Source organism: Panthera uncia (genome assembly GCF_023721935.1).
Source record: "Panthera uncia isolate 11264 chromosome B2 unlocalized genomic scaffold, Puncia_PCG_1.0 HiC_scaffold_25, whole genome shotgun sequence".
Lineage (NCBI taxonomy): Eukaryota > Metazoa > Chordata > Mammalia > Carnivora > Felidae > Panthera > Panthera uncia.
This window is the reverse complement of record NW_026057581.1, coordinates 16,950,411-16,973,387: the sequence shown is the minus strand read 5'-3', so window position 1 is coordinate 16,973,387 and position 22,977 is coordinate 16,950,411. Positions and strand designations below refer to the sequence as shown.

At 42.4% G+C, this 22,977-nt stretch overlaps 1 protein-coding gene and 1 long non-coding RNA gene across 2 annotated transcripts in view; both read right to left on the bottom strand.

Moving 5' to 3' along the window:
• LOC125939580 (uncharacterized) overlaps positions 1 to 22,977 on the bottom strand; it is a 256,118-nt gene that overhangs the window by 91,037 nt on the left and 142,104 nt on the right. The window lies entirely within an intron of this gene.
• CB2H6orf52 (chromosome B2 C6orf52 homolog) overlaps positions 17,313 to 22,977 on the bottom strand; it is a 9,293-nt gene continuing 3,628 nt past the window's right edge. The window contains exons 3-4 of the mRNA XM_049655063.1: positions 20,943 to 20,988; positions 17,313 to 17,700 (exon numbers count right to left, since the gene is read on the bottom strand). Of these exons, the coding sequence (XP_049511020.1) occupies positions 17,552 to 17,700; positions 20,943 to 20,988 (195 nt within the window). The 3' untranslated portion in view covers positions 17,313 to 17,551. The remainder of the gene's footprint in view (positions 17,701 to 20,942; positions 20,989 to 22,977) is intronic.

The window sequence follows — 22,977 nt, the reverse complement described above, 5'->3', positions numbered from 1 at the left end:
AACTTCTCCATGCAACGAAACAAGATCTGGCTACCTTTTGGGTAAGTAAGAGGACCTCACGCTTCTCCAAAATTGGGAGACACAAAGTCAAAACAGCTATTGTATCCATCACTGGCTCTATTCACGTCGCACTGAATATTCCACTGCCTAAGGAAAACATTGTAAAGTTGACCTTCAATGACTTGTATGTATAAAAATATATACCTAATAGGGGCGCCTGGGTGGCTCAGTCGGTTGAGCGTCCGACTTCGGCTCAGGTCACATCTCACGGCCCGTGAGTTCGAGCCCCGCGTCAGGTTCTGTGCGGACAGCTCGGAGCCTGGAGCCTGTTTCAGATTCTGTGTCTCCCTCTCTCTCTGACCCTCCCTCGTTCATGCTCTGTGTCTCTCTGTCTCAAAAATAAATAAACGTTAAAAAATTTAAAAATATATACATACATAATAATAATAATGGGAAGAATGAGGAAAAAATGGTTAATATATACAGATAAACATAAGCAATGGGAAAACATGCAAAGCTACCATAGTCCTCAATGTTTCTATCATTTACTTAAATTGCGCTTAAAAACACATAACATAAAATTTACCGTCCTAACCATTTTTAAGCGTACAGTTCGATTGTGTTAAGTATATTCACAGTATTGTGAAACCGAGCTCTAGAACTTTTTCACCCTGTAAAACTGAAACTCTATACCCATTGAACAACAACTCTCCGTTTTCCCTCCTGCTAGCTCCTGGCAACCAACATTCTATTTTCTGTTTCTATGAGTTGACTATTTGGAGATACCTCATCTAAGTTGAACAATACAGTGTTTGCCCTTTTGTGACTGGCTTATTTCACTTAGCATAATGCCCTCATGTTCCATCCATGTTGTAGCGTGTGACAGGATCTCCTTTTCAAAGACCATATAATATTCCACTGTATGTATAGACCACGTTCTCTTTATCCATTCCTCCATTGATGGAAATGCGAATTGCCTCCACCTTTTGGCTAGTAAGAATAATAATGCTGAAAAAACAACGGTATGGAAATATATCTTTAAGGTCCTACTTTTAATTATTTTGAGTGTGTACCCACAAGTGGGATTGCTGGATTATACAATAATTCTGTTTTTAACATTTTTGAGGAAACTCCATATTCTTTTCCATAGTGACTATACCATTTTACATTCATCCTCAATTACAATCCTCACTTTTTAATCAGTCACCAGTTTACACATTATAGCTATGACTTTCTCCTTCCACTACCGATTCTATATCTCTCGTGCTTTCAGCAAGAACTTCAGGTGCTCAGGGTTCTTTACCTGGTGGAGTGATCCAAATCTTCCGTCCTGAAATTTTATCATCTAGTCTTTTTTTTTTTGGTTTCTGTAGTTTTCCATTAACATTTATTATTGGGCATGGAAACGTTAAGAGGTGATCCCCAGAGAACTGCCTTGGTTCCCAGAAGTGTCCACCTTGCCCACACTGGGTAGTGCAATGCAATTACCTTTGAAAATGGTAATCATCCCCCACCCCCCCAGTAGAGTGATGCTTTTTTTTTTTTCTTTTAGAGTGATTTTTTTCTCCCTATTGGTTCAGTGGCATAAGGAGTTCGGAAAGACCAAGTGGAAATCTCCTCTCTGAATTCAATGGAACCATTGTTGTGTCCCTTAGAGGGAGCATTCGGCCTTAGAAACCAAGACTTCCAAATCACAGAAGTCAAAGTTGTCAGGATAAGAAGTGAAAATACTGTGGGATTCAGTCCTTGATTTCCCAAACCCACGTATTCCGGCTAAGGAGAAGACCGCCATATAAATAGTCTCTGATTCAGAGTATATATGGCATCCTCTATGAGAGAACCCTATTCAGAGAGAAATCTTCCAGGATTTTGCATCTCAAGAGGAGCTGGCACTGAGTTTTCAGAAAGCCATTACAAATTTGAATTAGGCCAGCCACTTGGACTTGAGGAGGTATGTGGCAAGACCAGTTAATTCCATGGACATAAGCAAATTGCCAAACCTCCTTTGCTCCGAAATGAGTTCCTTGATCTTTGTACAAAATGACATGGTGATAGAGAAGTCATCCTATGAGTTTAGGGATTGTGGTGCTAGAAGAAGCATTATGGGCAGGGAAGGCAAATCCATATTTCATATTCAGAATGTACATTTATTCTGGTGAGGGCATATCTCTACGACCAGTGATGAAAGAGGTCCAGTGCAATCAACCTGACACCTGATAGCGGACTGGCCCCGTAGACAATAGTACCATTTCAGGGCTCCGTGTTGGTCCCTGCCGTCAGTAGATTAGGCATTCAGGTCAGCCTTGGTAATGGAAAGTCCGTATTGTTGAGCCCATACTTAGCTCCCATCCCCACCACCAGAGCCACTCTTTTCATGGGCCCAATGAGAAAGGATTGGGTGATGGGGGTAAGTGGCTGGCTAATGTACACAGAATATATCATTTGCCTCACCTGATAATTGAGAGCCTCCTCTGCAGTGCATGCGGTTTGGTGAGCATTCACAGAAGACACAAATGTCTTCATAGTCGTTTCCCATTCTGACAGACCCATCCATTCATCCCCAGACTTCCTTGTCACCAATCTTCAATCCTATTTCTCCCAAGTCCCTAACATCCAGCCCAGCTATGCCACTGCCCATGTAGTGAGTACAGATCCATACTTCCGGCCATCTCTCCTTTCAGACAAAGCAAACTACCAAATGTACTCCAAGTTCTGCCTTTTGGAGAATTTCCCATTAGCACTACCCTTCAGAGTCGCCCCTGACTGCTACTATAACACTGTAGCTGTTCACTCTAATTGGTGTAACCCTACTCTGTATTTCTTTTTAATGTTTATCTATTTTTGAGAGACAGAGACAGACAGAGCGGGAGCGGGAGAGGGGAAGAGAGAGGGAGACACTGAATCTAAAGTAGGCTCCAGGCTCTGAGCTGTCAGCACGGAGCCCTCTTCGGGGCTAGAACTCACAAACAGTGAGAACTTGACCTGAGCTGAAGTTGGACGCTTAACCGACTGAGCCACCCAGGCGCTCCCTCCCCCACACCCTGTGTTTCTATGACTAGCCCCACCTCTCCCCTCAGCTCCATATCCAGCCTTTTTTCTGGTGTAATTTATTTTTAATGTTTCAATAGGAAAGTGTCCCAACAGGGGCACCTGGGTGGCTCAGTCGGTTAAGCGTCCGACTTTGGCTCAGGTCATGATCTTATGGTTCATGAGTTCAAACCCCATGTCGGGCTCTGTGTTGACAGCTCAGAGCCTGGAACCTGCTTCAGATTCTGTGTGTGTGTGTGTGTGTGTGTGTGTGTGTCTGCCCCTTCCTCACTCTCTCTCTGTGTCTCTCTTAAAAATTAACATTAAAAAAAAGAGAAAAGTGTCCAAACATACTTTGAATATAGAGTATGACAAACCCCAGAATCCTATCAATCAGCTTTAAGAATCATCCATATAATACTATCTATACTTGATTCAATTACTGCCCACCACAATTTTCTTTAACTTCCATATTTGGAAGCAAATCCCAAGCTAGTGTGTCTTTTGCAACCCTAAAAACTTCAGTGTGCTTCTTAAAAGAAAAAAGAGACCGTTTTCTTACTCAAGAGAACACCATTAACACATATAACAAAATTAGTACTAATTCTCTAGTGTAATTGAATACCCAATTCAAAATCAAATTTCCTGTCTAAAAAAAATTTATACTCTTAGTTTGTTGAAATAAGGATCTGAACAAGTTTCACTCTCTGAATTGAATTTATGATGTCTCAAAGCTCTTTTAAGTTACTTTTTTCTAGAACAGATCTTCAGTCATGTAGAACATCCCACATTCTAGATTTGACTGATTACTTCCTTGTTTCATTTTTAATTTGTCTATCCCATGCATTTCTTACAGACTGGAAATTAGATCTAAAATCTTGATTAAATTACGATTTGATCGGCTAGGAGGGCAAGGGGAGCCTCTTGCACGGAATCAGGATATATACAATGTCTGAATATCTCCACTTTAGGGGTGTAAAAATACACAAGTGACTTCAGGAAGATTCACTTCCTTTAACTGCCCCATAAACGTATCCCCAGGAGAATCCACCCACACTCCTCCCCCCCCCCCCCAAATTGCTCTTCCTTATTTATTCATCTTCCAAACAAAATGTTCTGAGATATTTCTCATTCTTCCCTTTTCACTGATTCCCACATTCCAGTTGGTTTCTAAACTAGGAGCATTTCTTGTATCGGATTCTTCTCTGTGCATAGCACACTGCCCTAGCCAGAGAAGGTTCCAGAATGGAGAATGTTGAGTAGGCTTGAAACAAATAGAACTAGGAACGCAGGTTCATCCCTCTGACTCTCCCAGAGAGTCAGAATAACTCATCAGCTTTTATTCCTCTGCGATTGGATTTATCCCATTATATACTTACTGTCTATTTCTCTTCATATCCAGGGTGGAAATCTTTCTAGAAGAAATGAAGTTTTATTCGCTGCCCTAAATTCCTTACACCTGATTGCATTAGATGCTCACTGTTGAATGACTGTTTCCCTTACAGACAATACTAACACGTGAATGAGTAGGATAAGTATTTGAATAAGTAGTGTATTTCTAGTTCTTCTTTATTAGTGATTGGATTATATTTAATATATTTATGTATTGAAGATAGTTAATATAATAAAATGTTTAAAATCTTAAATTCAGTATGTGCTAGCAATCTTAATCTGATGTAAGACGTAGGAAAAAATTTACACGGCAATATTTCACAGACTAGAACAAGGCAGACTAGAACAAGGATGCTCGGGAAGATGTGAGGCCACTTTTGTAATAAGCGTTAATGCGGTGTGGGTCCCAGCCTGTTGATCATGATGCTCTTGGCTGGCAACGCCTGAGGCACTTTCTCTACTGTATTACCCACAGGGCCAATGTCATGGCTGGACTGGCCCTTGGGATTCTTCTGATCACTTCAGAAAAAAAAAAAAAAATCATTGGGGAACTTGGAGGAACAAGATTTTTCTTAAGTTTTTATTTTAATTCCAGTCAGTGACATACAGTGTTATATTAGTTTCAGGTGTACAATATAGTGATTGCACATACATCGCGTGGCATTATACCCTCTAGCTCCATCCACATCCCCGCACATGGTGAAGAACAAGATTTATCACTCATAGGTTCTGGAGGGTGCATGGTACACCTGAGCAAGGTCATGGAAAGAGAAAGAGAGACATACACACACACGCGGAGGGCGCAGGTGCTGCGTTTCCTAGGGTTTTGTGGGTTCCGTCTTTATTAGCTAATTTAAAGTTATAGGAGCAGGAATTAGGGTACAGAAAGGGAGAAGCAGGGTGACTCAGGAGGTCAGTTATCTAGGTTATCCAGGGCTTTCTGAAAGAAGGAACTTCATGAACGGGGGCAGCCAGTTTCCTCATCTGGTTGTTTTGCCATTAATTGTGTCATGCAACTGGCAATGTATGGCAATATCCGATATGGACGCCTTTTGAAATGGATGTCCCAGGAATAAAAGCTTAATGTCAGCCACTTCACAATCAAAAAGCTTATGTCAGGCTCTTACCCTACAGTTAACTACAAGGTCCATAGGACTCCACAAAGTTCCTGATCATATTCAGAGAGACACAAGAGTTACTCTAGATCAGCCGCATATAATGGCCAGTGGGTACATGAAAAGACACTCAACATCACTGCCCCTCAGGGCAATGCAAATCAAAACCACAATGGGATATCACCTCCCACCTGTCAGAATGGCTATTATGAGAAAGAGGAGCTTAGTGCTGGGGAGGATGTGGAGAAAAGGAAACCCATCTACACTGCTGATGGGAATGTAAATTTGTTCAACCATTATGGAAATCAACATGGAGGTTCTTCAAAAAATTAAAAATACATCTACCATATGATCCAGGAATTCCACTTCTGGGTATACGTTCAGAAGCAATGAAAACGGGGCATCAGAGAGATATCTGCACTCCCATGTTTACGGTAGCATTATTCATAGTAGCTAAGATATGGAAACAACCTAAGTGTTCATTGATGGATGAATAGATAATGAAGATGTGACGTATGTAGCCTACGAATCTGCAAAAAAAAAAAAAAAAAAAAACCTTTTTGGAGCCATAGGCAACATCAGTAATTTGTTGGATATAAAAGCATTACATGTAAGTGAATGGTGTTCATATATACAAGCAAAGAATATTCAGAGCAATGATAAAACGCTAAGGCATTAAGGATAAATCTAACAAAAAATGTGCAAGGCCTTAATAGATAAATTTATACATTTTATTAAAAACTTTATATTTTAAAAAGTTTATTTAGTTATTTTGAGAGGTGAGAGGGATTAGGGGAGGGGCAGAGAGAGGGAAAGAGAGAGAACCCAAGCGAGGCTCAAACCCACAAGCTGCATTTTTTTTTTTTTTCAATCAGAGCAGAGGCCGACCAAATGGCTATCTTGGAACTGATCAGAGGGCTGGGCAATCTCTGAGTTACCGGGAACCTACTGATTTCATCCCAACTTTATGTGACTTCCTAAAAAGATGGACATTAGTACATCTTACTTGGCTAAGTGAACTGCCTTCGAAATAAAAAGAGAGTTTGCAAAGTTGGCCAAATTAGCAAACAGAAACATAAGAAATTCACTTGCTTTCTTGGACTATTTCTAAGAAACATAATGGGGGAAGGTCTTCCTAACATGAAGTATCCATAAATAATCGGAACACGAAATATTCACTATAAAAGGCAAGGTGGGAGGGCCACCTGGGTGGCTCAGTCATTAAGCATCTGACTCTTGATTTCAGCTCAGGTCATGAGCTGAACCCACGGGTTCGTGGGATTGAGCCCCGCATCCAGTTCCCTGCTGACAGTGCAGATCCTGCTTGGGATTCTCTCTCTCCCTCACTCTCTATTTCTCCCCCCCCCCAAAAAATAAATGAATAAACTTTAAAAAAAAGGCAAAGTGGGAAAAGTAGTTTCAGCATATGTGACTGACAAAGATTTAATATTCTCTGTTTATATGAAGAGGGCAGTTATGAATCAACGAGAGGACTATATCCATGGAAAATTGCACAAATGACATCAACAGGCAGTTTCCGAAAGAAGAGGAGGGTGTGAGGGGAGTTGAGTCCAGACCACTCCACATATGTTTCCATGGAAATAACCAGGAGCGAGGAAGGAGACGGTCAAGTGACAGATTTAGTATTTATGTGTGAAACTCTCTAGTTAAAAGGGAACCTGACAGGACCCAATCTCCCCAACTCCTTCTTTGTCTTCGAAAGATGATGTGTTTCCAGTTTGGGTGGGGGGAGTATTGTTGGGATCATTTCTTTTCCTCTACAGAATAAGCGTGTACGACATGTATTATAAGAATTCATCGAGATGTAGGGTTTTTGGTACCTCAGCGATTCTTAGATTATGTATGGTCCCTGGAGAAGCATCAGCACCACCTGGGAACTTGCTGGAAATGCAAATTCTCAGGTTCGAGCCTAGATTTATACAATCAGAAGCCCTAAGGGGTATGAGGAAAGTCGTGTGTGTTTAATTCACTGGCCAGGTGATAGTCTGATGCATGTTCACCTTCGAGAACTGCTGTCATTGCTAAAATCTTCCTTTATTGTTTCATGAGAAATCCAACTAAGTGGCTTATGTGTTTGAATCCCTGTTGTATATATTAAGTCATATTTATTAAAATGCTAATGACATATTACATTTAAAAAATGAAATCTCGGGGCACCTGGGTGATTCTGTTGGTTAAGCATCTGCCCTTTGATTTCGGCTCAGGTCATGATCTCACAGTTCATGAGTTCAAGCCCTGCATCAGGCTCCATGCCTGCTTGGGATTCTCTCTCTCCCTCTGTCTCTGCCTCACCCTCACTTGCACTCATGCATGTACACTCTGTCTCTCTCTCAAAATAAATAAATAAACTTTAAAAAATAATAAAAAATGAAATCTCTAATGTATTAAATTTCCATATCTCATTAAGTAAAAGATGAACAGAGGTGGACCAGGAAGAGAGTGGTTCTGGGTTAGTTGGTTTGTCTGCTTTTTTTTTTTCTTTTAAAGTTTATTTTATTTTATTTTTTTTTAATTTTTCTTTAATGTTTTATTTATTTTTAAGACAGAGAGAGAGAGCATGAGTGGGGATGGGGCAGAGAGAGAGAGAGAGAGAGAGACACACAGAATCGGAAGCAGGCTCCAGGCTCCAAGCCGTCAGCACAGAGCCTGACGCGGGGCTTGAACTCACGAACTGTGAGATCACGACCTGAGCCGGAGTCGGATGCTCAACCGACTGAGCCACCCAGGTGCCCCTAAGGTTTATTTATTTATTTTGAGAGAGCACACGTGCTAGAGGGCAGAGGGGCAGAGAGGGAGGGGGAGAGAGAGAATCCCAAGCAGGTCCTGGGCTGTCTGTGCAGAGCCTGACTTCGGGCTCGATCCCATGAACCATGAGATCATGACCTGATCTGAAACCAAGAGTTGGATGCTAAGCAACTGAGCCACACAGGAGCCCCACAGGGGATGTAAAGGCGTTTAGAATGATAGACTCTAGCTAGAATAATTGTGTCTGGGTCACAGAGCAAGTGGTCAAGAATGAACGGCTCTGAAAACATGCCAGCAGATCCACAGTAACTACTTCATCTTAGAGATTTATTTATGTTTTTTTCAATATAATTTATTGTCAAATTGGCTAACCAACATCGAGTACAGTGGGCTCTTGGTTTGGGGGGTAGATTCTCGTGATTCATCACTTACATACAACACCCAGGGCTCATCCCAACAAGTGCCCATCCCCCATTTTCCCCTCTCTTATCTTGGAGCTTTAGAGTTTTAGGACTCTCGGGATCTTTGGAAATCCTCTAATCTTCCTCATTTTATCTATTTGGAAACCAAGAGACTAAATGACTCCACGGTGAGAGGCAGAACCAGGAACAGACCACAGAACGTGGCCATCCTAACTTGGAGTGTAGGATTTTGTCACTATAACGTGCTTCCCCTAAAATCTACGGTTTTTTTGTAGTAGTAACTACATAAACCCCAGAAATCCCTTGCACTAGGAGATCGCTGTAAATGCTAACATTTGATGAGCCTTCTCCACTCGTGTACGTATTTGTTTGATGCAGGACCATTTATAAAATTCTTTGGTATATATAGTCTTCTCTGCTCGGGCATCCCCCTTAATGGCTATACAAATAGGAAAATGACCTCTTATTTGTGAAACACAATAGAGGTCCTCTCTGGTTTTGTTCTCAGTCACGTTCAAAGGAACGGTCTGTGGAAAGCCCTTCCTCCCTACACCCTTCCCCTTCCTCTCTGTGCCAGAACCCAGTAACTCATTTTTCTCAGTCAGTGGTTTTCACAGCTGGGTGACAAAGTCTCACTGGTCCTTGGCAAAATAAGAAGAAAAACAAAGCGTAGCTAGTTTTTTCTAAAGCTGGATTTCTTAGGTTTAAAGTGCTGTCCTTTCTTTGAAAGTAAGTTCTTCCTCTTTTGTTTTGACATTCAGATGCCATATTTAAAAATGAAATGATGGGAGTGGATGATGGAAATCACTGAAATAATAAAACCAAGGGTTGGCCATTATATACAGATTTCACTTAAAAATTTTTGTTCTGATCCATGAAATCAAAATGTCTGTGAGAACATCTCCAGCCATTGCTCCTTTGAAAGTACTTCTTATAAAATAAAATAAAATTAAATTAAATTTAATTTAATTTAAAAATTAAATTAAATTAAATTACATTAAAAAATAAAATAAAATAAAATAAATAAAGTAAAATAATCTGTGATGAAAAGCCAGTTTTTTTTTCGCTCCGATCAGTTGTGGAGCGATGTCTTTGTAAAAGATAATGAATAAGTTATTAGAAATGCTGCAGTAATATTAGATTGCTATAAAAGTTTCTATACCTGCTCAGTTTCTGGGTTAATCTTGCTGCAGATCGGCAAGGAGTCGGAGGACCAGCACAGGTCGGCAGAACACATTTTCAGTACACTAAGTGTTTAATTTTCAGCATAACACTCTTTACAACACCAGGCCCTGCAAAGGTGTGATGGGTGAAGGGGTTCTACGGTCCAATCCATTCAGGAAACGCTCAGAGCCTTTCACCTGCTGATATGCGGAGTAATATTACAGTATTTCTTGAACTTATCTGGCCACAGAACTACCACTCCCTTCTTTGGTAGTTCATCTTTTTTTTTTTTTTTCTTTTAAGGTTTTATTTTTAAGCAGTCTACACCTAACGTGGGGCTCGACTCACAACCCTGGGATCCAGAGCCACGTGCTCCACCAACTGAGCCAGCCAGATGCCTCAAGTAACTTTTTAATGCCTTTCTCTGAACTCTGGCGCTCCATAGATCGCAGTTTGGGAAATGGCGCTCTGGAACATAGCATGTGCCTGTCGCTTGGAGGAGACAACTCATGTCACCTTCCTCATGCTAACTTTCCATTTGGGGCTCCGAAATGAGCCATACCGGAAACGTGTGGATGTTTTGGTGTGCCCACACTTCTTCCCCTGACTGCACCTCATTAAGAAGCAAAATTAATCCAGTGTTTTCCACTCCCTGTGCCAACTGATATCACCTGTGAACCTTGCTTCACTTCTATCACTACACCTGCTGTTCCAGTGAAACTCCTGAGCCTTGATACCTTTCTCTTAGCCCAACCAGTTCCTTCCCGTAGCCATTTTCCCTCATGCTTTTCTGTTGGGCCCGTGAATTCCCCACTTGGTTGTCAGGCGAAGCCATCTTTAGCCTTTAAATTCTTCCTTTACGCTGTTGCCAGAGTCTTTTTAAAAGCCCCAAATCCAAGCATGGCATGCCTCTGCTTCCAATGCTTCCCTACCTTCTCGTTAGAGTCCTTTGACAAGGGACAAGAGCATCTGAGCCCCATGCCTCCCAACTCTGGACTATCTCCGCCTGCCATTGTGTGGTCAGAACCTGGGAGCCCTTCAGGTGAGTTTCACCGCAGGGTAGGATGGCAGCTAAAGGAGTAAGAGAGATGAAAAAAGGCTAGAGGAGCACAGGACATTTTGAGATCAGACTTCCCAAGGGGCTAGCAGCATCACCTCTGGGATACCCTGGGTTTCTGCCAAGGCGGACAGTTGTGGGGAGGAAGAGAGCAATGTATGGCTTCTAAAGTTCTTCCAAAGTTCTACCTTGGACAGAGGAGGTACTTGACAAGAAGGGACTACAAGAAGAAGAGTAGCTTCTTTGGAAAGGATGTAATGACCTCAGATCCACTGGGAGAAGGGAAGCCCTTCACTTCCAAAACTTCCAACTGTACACACAGCATAACTATTGTGCCGTCATAAAGCACGGTCGTAGGGGCCACAAAGCCACTGATAACTTTAAGGAAGTCCCCTCACAATGAACATCGAATCACCCAAACCCTTGCTTCCTGAACTATACAAAGATGGTTAGTTGAAACTAAGGTACAATCTGAGACAATAGAAAACGAAATAAGATCAACTACCTCCCATCGAGATTTATTTCTACACCTTATCCCATTAGAACTCCCACAGCACTCTGTAATCTCTGGGGCATGCATTACATTTTATCTTATATTTTAGCCGTTTGGGAAGTTTCCTCAGCTGATGAGCCTTTCCAGGTATGATCAGATGCCTGATTCATCTTGCAAATCTAAAGTGTAATGTATAATAATAGGTGTTTATTGAATAAATTAGTGCTATAAATTTCTGCGACTTCTCAATTTGAAACTTCCGTTCTCCACAGAATTCTATTTGAGATTCACCCCTGCTGCTCACGCAAACAAATGCAGTTGATAGATTCACTTGCAATGACCTGTTCACTGAAAATGAAGAAAAAGCAGATCTTGTATAATAAATTTACTCATTTTAGCGAGTCCAAAGAATCTAAAAGGCCTTCTTTTACAGAAATGTAAGATGTTTTTGTTTTGGTTATCATTTTACTGCGTGTGTCTTGATTTTGTGTTCATGCATGGTCACTGTTACCAAGATATGAGTGTCTATGGACCTGGTGACTTAAAGTGGATCTGTAAATCTTCTAGCAAGTTTGCTAACAAGTTTGGATTGGAGTCATATCCATAGGAATGCCTAGAAGTGAGGATTCAAGAGAGAGCCCTAAATCAAGTTGAAGTCCCAGTGGAGCCAGATTGGTATTTGCTCCCAAATTATGAGCTACTTTTTCAAAAATGTATTTCTTTAAATTCCAGTTGGTTAACATACAGTGTAGCATTGGTTTCAGGAGTAGAACCCAGTGATTCATCGCTTACGTATAACACCCAGTGCTCAGCCCAGCAAGTGCCCTCCTTAATGCCCACCACCCATTTAGCCCATCCCCCCACGAACCTCCCCTCCAGCAACCCTCAGTTTTTTCTCTGTATTTAAGAGCCTCTTATGGTTTGCTTCCCTCTCTCTTTTTATCTTATTTTTTCCTTCCCTTTCCCTAGGTTCATCTGTTTTGTTTCTTTTTTTTTTAATTTTTTAACGTTTATTTATTTTTTCAGAGACAGAGACAGAGCATTAGCAGGGGAGGGGCAGAGACAGAAGGAGACACAGAATCCGAAGCAGGCTCCAGGCTCCGAGCTGTCAGCATAGAGCCCGACTTGGGGCTCAAACCCACGAACCGCGAGATCATGACTTAGGCCGAAGTTGGACGCCCAACTGACTGAGCCACCCAGGTGCCCCGCATCTGTTTTGTTTCTTAAAGAACATGCTACAAATAATAATATACAGTAAAACCTTGAATTGTGAGTAACTTGTTCTGTGAGCACTCTGCAAGACAAACATTTCTAACAAATTTTAACTTGATAAATGAGCGATGTCTTGCCATATGAGTAGTACGTGATGCCGGGTGTCACGTGATCACAATGGTTCTTGAAATTCGCTTTGATATACAAGTGCTTTAGATTACAAGCATGTTTCCCGAATGAATTATGCTCGCAAACCAAGGTTTTACTATATTACAATTAGAAACAGTAACTCTCATTTTGGAATATGTGCTCTATTTTCATCATAGATCTTGCCTACGACACATTGCAGACCTGTGGCCAGCCTGTGAACTTGCAGTAACAATATCCTCAAGGTCACTCCCAAGGCAGATAACATTACAACAAATTTCAATCTTCTGCACTTGGTACCTAGTCACAAGTGGCTTCTTCCTAGTGTTTAACTATAAATCTAACTCATTTAACCAAAGTCACTACGTATTTTGTGGGTTGTCCCAATGAAGGAGATAAAATTGGGTGCCTTTCCCCATCTTCATGAGACGAGGGTCCAACTATTTCATACATGGATAGAAAGTCATCGTAAAGCAAAGCAGATCTTTCTGGTTGTGTCAAAAATCACTAGGTGACTGGATAGTCATAGAAGTACAGGCCAAGATGGGGCACCTGGGTGGCTCAGTCGGTCAAGCATCTGACCTGGGCTCAGGGCATAATCTCACGGGGCGTGGGTTCGAGCCCCACATCGGGCTCTGTGCTGACAGCTCAGAGCCTGGAGCCTGCTTCCGATTCTGTGTCTCCCTCTCTCTCTGCCCCTTCCCCACTCATGCTCTGTCTCTGTCTCAGAAATAAATAAACATAAAAAAAAAATTTAAAAAAGAAGTATAGGCCAAGAGCCTTGTTATCCTAGGAGAAAGGTCCTAGGAGAATTTTGAGAGCTTTGTGAAAATTGGTCTTACTTCTTAGCAGAAGAATTGGTCACCAGGAAGAAAGAAGACAGTGGAACCGGCCCTTGAGGTGGTGATCCTCTGGGTCCTTCCATGGCCAGATGGCACTTGGGGAGTGTGCTAGTGAGCTGAGAACACTGATGGCCAAGAGCCCTATTACTCGGAGCTCAGGCCTATTTCTCCCAGGTGCCGTCATAAGAGAATGTAATTCCCAGACACTGCTTTGCCTTCAAAACCTGGGACATTCATATCAGCAGTATTTGCAATGGCTGAAAGGTGGAAGCAAACCAAGAACGTCCACTGATGGATGAAGGAAGAAACAAACTGTGGTGTATACGCACAATGGAATATTGCACAGCCATAAAAAAGGATGAGTTCTTGCCATTTGCAACAACGTGGATGAACCTCGAGGGCATTATGCTAAGGAAAATAAGCCAGATACAAAAGGTCACGTATTATATGATTCCATTTATATGAAATAGCCAGAATAGGCAAATCCACAGAGACACAAAGTAGAATGGTGGCTGCCAGGAGTGGAGAAGCAAGAATTGTGGACGTAGTATTGACGTACTGAGTTTTAAGTTTTGCAGGTTGAAAAGAGTTCCGGAGACCAATGGTGGTAATGGTAGTGTGTCAAGGTGAGTGTACTTAATATCACCTAATTGCACAGTTAAAAATGGGTATGACAGTAAATTTTATGTTATGTGTATTTTACCGCCCCCCCCCCAAAAAAGAAGAAAATTAAACCTGTTGCAAAAAGTGTTCTGTTCCAGCACCTGTGAGGGCAGCCACTGCAGAGAGGTCAGTTCCCACCCCCCAACCTGGGCCAGATCTTCACTAGAGCGGGTGGGAGCTTTGCCACCCCGTAACCCCAGTCTCTACCTTTCTCTAGAGCTGAAAGCCCGAAACTTACCCTCCAGTAACAGCAGTAAATTCATGAAGCCATCCATCTCCCCTCTCCCATGTCTAAATCCCGCCATGGGAAGTGCATGAGTGTAAGCACCGTTTGATTGAATGTGACGTTTCTTAACATGGGTAAAAGAACAATCCTTTACACATCTGGTCATTTCAGCACGCCTGTCAGCACACGAGGTGAGTAATCAAGTAAGCGGTAAGATGCACTTAATGTGAAGCTCGAAAGAAAGGTCTGTGCTGCAAACACATGTGTGGGTTTCTGGTACAGGAAGTGGATGAACACACCCTGAGAAAAATGTAGATAGAACATGTGTCCTGGGAGGTTGTTAACTAGCAGAATGGAAATAGAGAGTGCCACCCAAGTCTTTCTAACCTGCCCCCATGGGATGACCAAATTAAGAACTTGATTAAATTCAGACACTTTGGGTTGCAATGAAGGAAGCTGAACCAACAAGGGAATTGCGTCGGAAATGTAGGGATTCCTGAAAACAATAGTGTGCAAAAAAGAAAAGTGAGAGAATACACAGCACCTGACTCTCTCCTGCTAGCCCTTCTATCTGCTTCTTTCTGTAAATTCACCGTATCCCACAGGAGGAGACATTGCTACAGCAGCTCCTGGGCCCCATCTCTCCTAGCTTCACCACCAGAGAAGGACTGAGTGTCTTCAAAAATTCGAGGAAAGGTCTGATGGATTGAACAGGGTCGTGAGATCACTCTGGCCAATCAGCTGAGGCAGGTACTGTGGCTTAGGCTGCATTGGAGCCCAGGGATAGAACACTCATCAGTTGTGATCAAAAGGAAGGGTCACCAAGGACAGGAAAGATGTCACCAGAATCCCAAGATGTGAGTCAGAAAAAGATTTCCTAGAAAAGATAAGTTGACTGACAAAACCAAGTGCCGACTGTACAACATGCAGATTCTTGAGGCAGAAGCCTGTTTATAGAAGGTACAGTGGAGAAAGGAGGTAGTGAGGCCAGCCACATCCCCTCTCCCTCAGGTTTTGAAGACAGATCACATCTCGGTAACTACGGGACTCCTGTTGGGCTGTGGCTTCTGCTGCTGAAACCCTAACGGAGTTCACTCAGGGAAAGCCGAAGCATTCCATTGGGTCTCAAAGCACCCCACAACGATCAGTGTATACCGCCAGATGCCCACCCCCTAGTCAGCTCTCAGCACCTCCTCCCTCTTGCATCACAAGAAGGAGCCTAATCTTCCCAGTCCCCATCTCCATGAAGGCTACTTAATGAGAGGCAAGGGTCCGTAGGTCCACACAATCCTAACCTTGCCTCATCAGACACTGGGGATTCCATCCCACCGGCCCCCTGGTTTTCTTGTTCTTCCTAGAGCAAAACACAGCAGCACCAGAAATTAAGACATTTTTCCAAGCAGTCATCTCTAAGAATGGAGCACAAGTTTCCATCTTCAGCTTTCTTATCTCTCTACTTGCAGCATGGAAATATCGCCTACCCTTGCTCTCAGGGGCTCGTCTGCTTGGACACGATAACCACAAACAGAACTGCAAAGTCCACTGTTGATTACCTATGGCCCACACTGATCCACAAAATAGGCCCAATGGGGGTTATCACAACCAGTTAGATGACTGACTGTTAACCCTCAGCAGAAAGACTGAACAGGTCTGATCACACCAACCAGTGACTGATGATCACTGTTTACCCAGAACTTTAGTAGACGCATCTAACTACACCAACCTCTGGTAAATACAATGGTAAACAATACCATTGGTAATACCATTTACCAATACCTCTGGTAAACAATGTTGACGCTCTGTGAAGAGCTTTTTGTTCCTCTTTTAGAATTAGAGCTCCTGCCCCTTTTTGAGGTTGGAATTTGTTCCAATTGGCAGCAATCGTTGCTTTTCACACTCCCTTTGCCACTGTCTGGTTACAATCACGAGACGGGTCCTTTGCTGCTCATGCTACACTTTGTCCCCATCATTGCTAATTTGAAAATTCGGAAGAATCTGTTCATCTCCAACGGAGGTATCGGGCTGTTCTTGCTTTCTCTGCCCCACGACCCAGCATTTGCTACCTCCCAAGTTACCCTCATTCCACTTGGTATTAGAGAATGTAAAGACATCCTCGTGCTTGGGCTGGATGTTTATCCTTTCACAGGATTAATAGTGACCAGCAGAAGGAAAGCAGCGGCAGTCTGGACTATTCCAGCCACAGGACGGGAGACTGTTCACCATATGCATTTATGCTGATGCTTTCGCTTTATCTTTCACTCACTTATCTTCTTCTAAATCTAGATCTTCTGAATCAAATGTCACCAACTTCTGCATGTCATAATATATATTGCCCCACCAAACTGAGCTTCAATTACAGAGCAGCCCCCAAATTTTCAAGCATAATCATTCTCCTGCTAACTTCTGGCCATCAATTGCCATCAAGCCAGATTATGTGATTCCACACTCTTTACCCATTTACACATCTATCCACTAATGCCCCAACCAGTTCAGGTCAGGCTCGCCTCTTATTAAACCTATTTTCAAATGTCATTAAAAAAAAAAAAAAGTTTATTTATTTTGGGAGAGAGAGCGAGAGAGAGGGAAGAGAGAATCCTAAGTAGGCTCCACGCTGTCAGTGCAGAGCCCAATGTGGGACTCAAACTCATGAACTGTGAGACTGTGACCTGAGCTGAATTCAAGAGTCAGTTTCTTAACTGACTGAGCCACCCAGGGGCTCCAAACCTATTTTCAAATGTCTTACAGTGCAGCTTACTCTACCATGATAGTTATGTGACCTCTTCTGGCATTTATTTAATAGAACACACTTCCAGAAATGGATATGCTGGTAAAGTTTATTTACATTACATTCTATCATGTCAGTCACATTTAAGTCCTGGAGATTTGTATTTACATATAGCATAGAGTACATTCCTGGCAGAATTCTTTTTGTCTTAGCAAAACAAAAACAAAAGCAAAGAAACAAACAAAAAACCCCAACAAAACAAGATGCAATTGATCTGACAGTTGGGTAGCTTAGTGAGCATCATGCTTCTTTGGGGGTCTCATCTGGGATTTTAGAATGAACCGTATCCAAAGGCTGCCAGTGGCAACTCACGAGAGAGTCATAGAGTTCCTCACTTTTCACCATAAACTCCTTGTTCAGTTCTTCAATATTCAAATGAAGATCTGGATCTGCAGAAGCCAATAATGCATATGGAAAAAAAAAAAGTGTTACAGGACACATATTAGAAATGGCTTGAAATGAGAGTTTCATAAAAACATCAGCAGGAAAATATTGCAGACGTTTCACGTTAGAGTTTTTAAACTGCGTGTTTCCTTTCAAGAAGATTTGAAAATACAAATGGGATCTGGGAAAGTAGCATGACCAGGCTCAACCAGCGTCCCCGTGGTGGAAGAGATGGAGAAAATGGACGGATAAAGAGATGTTTTGGAGATGGATGGACAGTATTTGGAAATGGGTTCAATTTGGGGCAAAAGAGAAAGGGAAGGTCAAGGATGAGCCCTAAGTTTCCAGCACGAGCACCTGGGTGGACAGGACACCAGCGAGCCAGGACTAAATCCGCAGAACGGGGCTTTGAAACAATAAACATGTTGCTTTATTTGCTTAATTAACAGATTGACGTAAGTGAACAAATTGTTTATAGCAGCCCATTCAGAAACAGAGGGGGGCACAGGCTTCCTTCTCTGAAACCTGGAACCCTATGGTGAGGTGGTGTTAAGTTACCATGAAAGCGTCAGACCTAGATATTCATTCCAACTTGTAAGGTTTCCAAGGTGCTGAATGCCATCTGTTTTTTCCTCTCCTTGTACTGAATGTAATTGAAGCAGCCCTTGCTGTGTTCCTCTGTAATGTTTGCAAGCCTTAGCTCACTCAGGACCATAATTTTTACTTCCTAATACTCATAAGGGACCACACTATTCATTTGTATTTGTATGCCTGTCCTGGACTAAATATTTGTGCCCCCTAAAATTCATTGAGACACTTACTTCCAATGTGATGGCATTTTGGAGACGAGGCCTTTGGGAGACAATCAGGGTTGGATGAGGTCATAAGGGTTGGGCCCTAGTCTGATGGGATTAGTGCCCTTATAAGAAAGGACACCAGTGATGGTGTTTTATGTTTCCCCCACCATATGAGGACATAATGAGAAGGAAGGTGGCCGTCTGCAAGCCAGGAAGAGAGCCCTCACCAGGCACTGAAGCAGCTAGTACCTTGATATTGGACTTCTCAGTGTCCAGAACTATGAAAAATAAATTTGTTATTCAAGCCACCCCGTCTGTGGTATTTTGTTACAGCAGCCTGAGCTGACTAACATCCTTCTGTGCTTATTTTAGAACCAAGATTATCAACCGTCATCATAGGCCTAAAGCATCATATAAGTTTCATGAGCTACTTCCCACTTTTCTTCCCTGGAGTCATTCGTAACTGTGTTGTCTGATTTTTATTGTTTAGAGCTTCCCCTCCCTTTTTATCTTTCCTTTGAGAGCATCTGGTCATAAAATTAGATTTTTTTTTTTTTTTCTGAGCTTTCTGAAATTCTCTTTCTTAAGGTCATGCCCCAGGGTTCTTTCCTTCACCGTTATGGGCAGGTATTTGTGAAAAGGCTCCTGACTTAGGTTCCTGGTCACAGGAAAGGTGTCAGGACCACATCCATATAAGTACTGCCTGTCCTCTAACCTGTGGCCTAGAAACAGACACAGTGTGGTCAGCTATGAACCCCAGATTAACGATTTAGGCCCTTCCAGTGACATTGACCCTAGTGGTAGAAGAAGCCCATAAAAGACAAACGAATACATCTTCCCTAAGCCTGGTGGACCTCTAGACCAAGCTAATCCAGCAGTCCCTATCCACATGTGGTTATTCAGCACTGGAAATGAGGTTAGTCCTTATCAGAGAGGTGATGTAAATATGCACTGCATTGCAAAAACTTGGTATACGCTTTTTAAATTCCTGGGGTGCCTGGGTGGCTCAGTCGGTTGAGCATCTGACTTTGGCTCAGGTCATAACCTCACAGTCCATGACTTCGAGCCCTGCATCAGGCTCTGTGCCGACAGAAATATTTCAAGCATTGAAATTAATTTCATCTGTTCCTTTTTAGTTTTTAGTTTTTTTTTTTTTTAATTTGGCTACTAGAAAATTTAAAACTCTCTATGTGGTTGGATTTGTGTTTAAATCACATTTGCCCTGGACAGAACTCCCCCCGCTCTATGAAGAGCTTATACTAACCACCAAAATTGCTATTACCTGCCAGATGAAGTTAAGACACTTAAAAACAGTTTAGAGCTATTGTCACACTTTGTAGGAGGTTCGTTTTCACATCCCATTCCACAGATGGGGCACTGATGTCCTAGAGGGGAATTTGCCTGGAATCACAGAGCTTGTCAGGGTGATTTGAACCCAGGCGGTCTGCATCCAGAAAGCACACTTATTGTGGGTCTTTCTCTGTAATTTTTATACCGTCCACAGGACTGGAGAAGGCAGGGAGAATGGATTCAGGCTTTAACCAGAATGAAATTCCCCTGAGAGATGGAATGCGTACCTTTTCTTCACATTTCAATCAAATGTATTTGGATAAAACTAGAACTCCCCCATAGCATTTAAAGATTTCTTTTAAACATCAGTTTCATTTCATTTGAACACTGAGCACCTGTTGACTTGCTGACTTTGTATTAGTCACTGGGACTACAAAGACAGCTGTTCTCACCTTTGATGCAGTCACGAGGCAGTGGGGGGGGGGGGGGTTGGTCTGCTGGGGGTCCCCTGGGGGTGGAGGAAACCACCAGATGGCCATGTGATAACACAGGCAGGTGGTAAGAAACTGGCAAAGGTGTTCTGAGAGTCTCTTCTATTTTTCTTGCCTGTAACTTAAGTAAAACAAGCCACACATTTTCTCCCCTTCCTCAATTAATAATAGGGTCCTGCTCTGGGCATTTCGTGCCCATGCACTTTCTTTCTTTCAAAATAGATCAGGAACTACAAGCAGCACTGCCTAACCCTACAGACTGGGCCTGTGAGGTCCCCCAGGAAACAATAACCCTGAGGGAAGTTAGGAAGCCAAAGTCACAGTGATCACCTCCTACTTCTCCCCTTAAAAATCAAAATTAAAGCATTACTAATCCCAAAGTTTAAATTTATGGAGGAAACTGATCTCAAAAACAATTTATTGTCTTTTTATTGTTTGGAAATGTCCCTATTTCCTAGTCCTTCAGAAAGACCCAAACAGGTGGCTTAGCTCAAGCTTCCCACAAAAACAATTTCCAAAAACCAGATGAACTGCTGAAGAAAATGGCTTACGCAACCTACGTAGGAATTTTCCAGTAGAATCTCTCAGTTTCGAGCCAGTTGAGTAATGAGTAACCTTGGGAATGGATTAGTTTTGTTTTCAACCATGGCAACACAGGGTTTACGTTACCTTCCAGTGGGTTTTCATCTTGCTTTTCTGCCAGAGCCGTGCTTTCCTACAAGGAAATCAGTATGTTAGGAAAAAAAATAAAGATTTACTATCAACACATGCTTTTAAAGAAAACACTCTCTGTCAAAAATAATATCTAAGACACTGAACTCCCTTTAGATCAAATTTGTTTTGAATTTTGATTTGAAGAATCTTTAAGTAATAATGACCACAGTTATGAAATAGGTAATCTGAGTCAACAGATGAAAAGTCACAAAGGAGGAGCATGCCTAACCAAGGCCTCTGGCCTCCCTGAAGCTTCTGGAACTAACTGGCATCCTAGGGCCTGGGCTAGGAACTAGACACCAGGGACCCTGGCATCCAGACTCCACGGTCCCTGCACTAAATGCCCAACTCTCTGTCTGGACCTCTGCCCCTATTTCCAGATGACGACTTGTAAAATCTTCACGAGCACATTCTCCCTAGAGCCTTCTAATCACACCCGGACCCCACAGCTCAGCTAAGGACCAGGACAATAGGTGCTTAAGCAGATAACAGAGACTATAGAAGAGCTAACCAGTCAATGAGAGAAGTGAATTCGAGAAGCACTCCCCAAATAAATCTTGTTTGGTTAACCCAGACCCTATTGGCTCTCCTGGGACAGGCTAAGTTTCTATGACTCCTCTCCATAGGCACCTGCTGGGAAGTGTTTCTGTTAAACATGTACAGCTGTTCCGAGGAACCAAGCCATCCAGGAATAGCCCAGGTAGCTCTTGGGACCCAATGGACTTCATGAAGCCTCCCTTGCTAAGAAGAACAAGTTTATACTGAAAACCAAAGAGCCACTGTCTCTTCTTTTCAATCTGTCAGAAAGCATCCCTCCCTTTCACTCTGAAATAGGTCCTGGTTTGGAAAATAAATTATGTAGTTACCATAAGTTTAATCTCACCATTGGTGTATTTTTTCCTGTTTAGAAACAGCTAAGACAGCCAGAATCTGGGCTTAAAGGAGGCCTTTCTCATAACACAATGCCCGAGTAACCTCACATTTCCTCCTTTGCAATGTGTGCTCAGGTAACTGTGGATCTCACCTGACCAGGATGCAGGGAGCAGGTGCTCTATGGAGACAGAGCATTCTCTCTGGTGTGAGGGTCACCTGGGCAGTACCTGCTGTTCTTGAAGAAGGGCACATCTACTAAATTTCGCTAGTGGTTTTGCTAATGTTCTGCTAGCAGAGTGCTAACTCTGCTGGTGAGAGTGTGGGACCATTGTGCTGAAGGAGCCCAAAGACCTGAGAATCATTTTGAACACATCCACTCCCTCTGATCTAAAGACACAATGTCAAAACGCACAGGGCTCTTGGGAGGCTAACCTCTTATCCTGGAGACACAAGCGTTAAGAACACCAGCGTGCCCCAGAGGGGGAAATGGACAATAGAGCTGGGACATCTGGCAGAGGTCATCCTTTCTTAGGCAAGAATAAAGCGAGGGCACTCGGGAGTAAAAGAGGCCCACGGCAAAGCCTCACCATTGTGAATACTGCTGAACAGCTTCATAACTGGGGACTCCCGCCAGGAAAGCAGGCAGGTGGCACAAGTGTGCTAACCACAGCCACGAAAGTGGATAGATTTCTAATTCTTGACACCGTGTGTTAAGAAAGGAAGGAAGGAGGGAAGAAAGAAAGAAAGAAAGAAAAGAAAGAGAAAGAAAGAAGGAAAGAAAAGGATAGAAAGAAAGAAGGAAAGAAGAAAGAAAGAAAGAAAAGGAAGAAAGAAAGAAAAGGAAAGAAAGAAAGAAAGGACAAAAAGGAAAGAAAGAAAGAAAGAAAGAAAGAAAAGAAAGAAAGAAAGAAAGAAGAAAAGGAAAGAAAGAAGGAAAGAAAAGAAAGAAAGAAAGAAAAGAAAGAAGGAAATAAAAGGATAGAAAGAAAAGAAAGAAAAAAGAAAGAAGGAAAGAAGAAAAGGAAAGAAAGAAGAAAAGGAAAGAAAGAAGGAAAAAAAGGAAAGAAAGAAAGAAAGGAAAGAAGAAAAGAAAGAAAGAAAGGAAAGAAAGAAGGAA